Source organism: Otolemur garnettii, unplaced genomic scaffold, assembly GCF_000181295.1.
Source record: "Otolemur garnettii isolate 467f Iridium unplaced genomic scaffold, OtoGar3 scaffold00016, whole genome shotgun sequence".
Lineage (NCBI taxonomy): Eukaryota > Metazoa > Chordata > Mammalia > Primates > Galagidae > Otolemur > Otolemur garnettii.
Genome location: NW_003852411.1, coordinates 7,712,861 through 7,715,526, shown reverse-complemented (window position 1 = coordinate 7,715,526; position 2,666 = coordinate 7,712,861). Strand labels below are relative to the sequence as shown.

The following is a 2,666-nucleotide window of genomic DNA, read 5'->3' as shown; positions in this document are numbered from 1 at the left end:
GCCATCCTATCACACCTTCTTAAAGACGTACCTTATTACACAATAGTAGATAGTACTAAGATTCAACAAAGAATATAAATTGTTTATTTAAATGAAATTTGTTGATTTCCTAGACCAAATGTTAATCAATTATAGCCTTCACCTTTGACCCCTCTTTTCATTATAGAATTAGGTACACCACTCCACACACATTTAATAAACTGACACATAAGCTATAGCTAGCATAAAGAAAGATATAATTTTACTATTAATAATTTACCTCCTCCTTTTTGTTTTCAAGATTACATTTAAGCTCTAGAATCTCATTTCCTTTTTCTCTTCCGAGAGCTAGAAGTTCATCAGTTTTGGTTTTCAACTCTGTATTTAGCCACGTATTCTGATTATGTAGCAATTCCTTTTCTTGTTCTAAGCGTTTTTCTCGATACTAAAGAAATCCAAGAAAACAACATTGACAGAGATGGTAATTAAAAATATTTTTACCGTAGCTAAAGGATATAAGCAGAATTTTAATTCAAAACAGACATATTTGCATGGTTTCCTATCTGATAAAAAATATATGAAGAACTACAATAAAACTTAAGTTTCAAATAAGCAAAATAATTCAGTTATAATAGTCCCAATGTCTAATTTCCTGACATTAAAAACAAAGCACAGCTTTTTATTATTTATGAACAACTTAACCTATATTTAAATTTTAATTTAGGTGAGCTGTAAGCAAAAATTCTACTCTATGAATTAGGAATTACCAATACTTATTCTTACTTGCCTTAACAGAAACATCAGATGCTTGAAGTTCATCCAATTTTAATTGAAGTTCACCCTTTGTTGTATTGCTTTCTTTAAGTTTCTCATTTAGACGTTTAACATCCTCTAGACATAAAAATAGATTAGAAAATAATTACTAATACTCAGAGAAACCAAACATAGAAAATGTATCTCCAAAAATATAAGCCTTTAGTACAACATAAATACAGTTGAGCCTTGAACAACATGTGTTTGAATTGTGTTGATCCACATATACTCTTATTTCTTCAAAAGACATATTGGAAAAATTTTTGAAGATTTGTGACAATTTGAAAATACTCAGAGATCATGTAGCCTGGAAATACAGAAAAAACTTAGAAAAAGTTAGCTAAGTGATGAATGCATAAAACAGATGTAGGCATTAGTTTATTTTTATCACTTACAACCATAAAATACATACAAATCTATTATAAAAATATAGTTTGTCAAAACTTATGCCCACACTCACAGATAGTACATGGCACCATTCTCAGGAGAGAGAAATGTAAACAAATGTAAAGATGCAATATTAAAATCCTAACTGCATAAAATTAACTACATTATGTACTGTACTGGGCAATAATTTTGTATGGATCTCCTGTTGCTATCACAGTGAACTCAAGTGTTGCAAATATCTGATTTAAATGCCCTTCGAAGCTAATCATCTCCAATAAATTGCATATGGCAGAAAAAGTGATCTCTTGTGATTTTCATGTTTTATTTTTCATTGTTTTCAGTGCAATACTGTAAACCCTGAATAACACCATGGGACTCACATTAAGTGCCACTGATGATGCAGGAAGTGCTCCCAAGAAGCAGAGAAAAGTCACACTATCATAAGAAAGCTAAAATGCTTGACATGCACTTTACACTGAGGTCTGCAGCAGTGATTGACTGCAATTTCAGGATACATGAATCAATGTAAGGACCATTGTGAAAAAGAAAAGGAAATTTGTGAAGCCATTACTGCAACTATGTCATGGAAAAACTTTCACTTTTTACAAAATACCTTTTCTCATATTGAAAATGCAGCTATTAATGTGTGTGCAGAATTGCATCCACATAAGAAAGGGATACCTATAGACTCTAATACAATCTGAGAGAAAGCAAAATCACTATATGACGACTTAAAGCAAAAGAAAGGTGAAGGATCTGAAGCTAGAGAATTTAATACCAGCAAGGGGTGTGATAATTTTACAAAGAGGTTTGACTTAAAAAATGTCAAGATAACTGGAGAAGCAGCTTCTGCCAACTAAGCAGCAGTGGATGAATTCCCAGACATCATTAAAAAATCATTGAGCAAAGGGTATCTGCCTAGATAGGTTTTGATGGAGATGAAATTGCCCTATTCTGTGGGAGGGAGGGGGGGTGGGCGCCACAAAGAACATTTACTAATAAGGAAGAAAAACATGCATCATGATTCAAGAGAGGAAGGAAGAAGCTAATTTTACTGCTTCATGCAAATGCAGGTGGGTCTATCATTAGGACTACTTTAATCTATACAGCCAGTAACCCCAAACTTTGAAGGGAAAAGATAAACATCAGCTGCCTGTCTTCTAGTAGTATAGCAAGAAGGCCTTGAAGACAAGAACACTTTTTCTTGATTGGTTCTAGATTTGTCTCGGAAGTCAGAAAGTACCTTGCCAGTAGGGATTGCCTTTCAACATTCTTTTCATGTTAGAGAATGTCCCTGGTCACCAAGAATTCAACTTGGAAGGTATCAAAGTGGTCTTTCATCCTTACCATGGGGTCTCTTAAGAACCTTTAAGGCTCATTACACAAGGTACTGTAGGGAAAGGGATGTAACACTATTGAAGAGACCATAATGAAAGTCTGGATTCAAGATATTATTGTTAATAGAAGAAGTAATGAGAATCATCAAG

At 33.3% G+C, this 2,666-nt stretch overlaps 1 protein-coding gene across 1 annotated transcript in view; it reads right to left on the bottom strand.

Annotated features, from left to right (window-relative positions):
- Positions 1-2,666, bottom strand: part of TPR (translocated promoter region, nuclear basket protein) — a 63,529-nt gene that overhangs the window by 47,040 nt on the left and 13,823 nt on the right. The window contains exons 5-6 of the mRNA XM_012802573.2: positions 767-870; positions 260-424 (exon numbers count right to left, since the gene is read on the bottom strand). Coding sequence (XP_012658027.1) covers positions 260-424; positions 767-870 — 269 coding nt within the window. The remainder of the gene's footprint in view (positions 1-259; positions 425-766; positions 871-2,666) is intronic.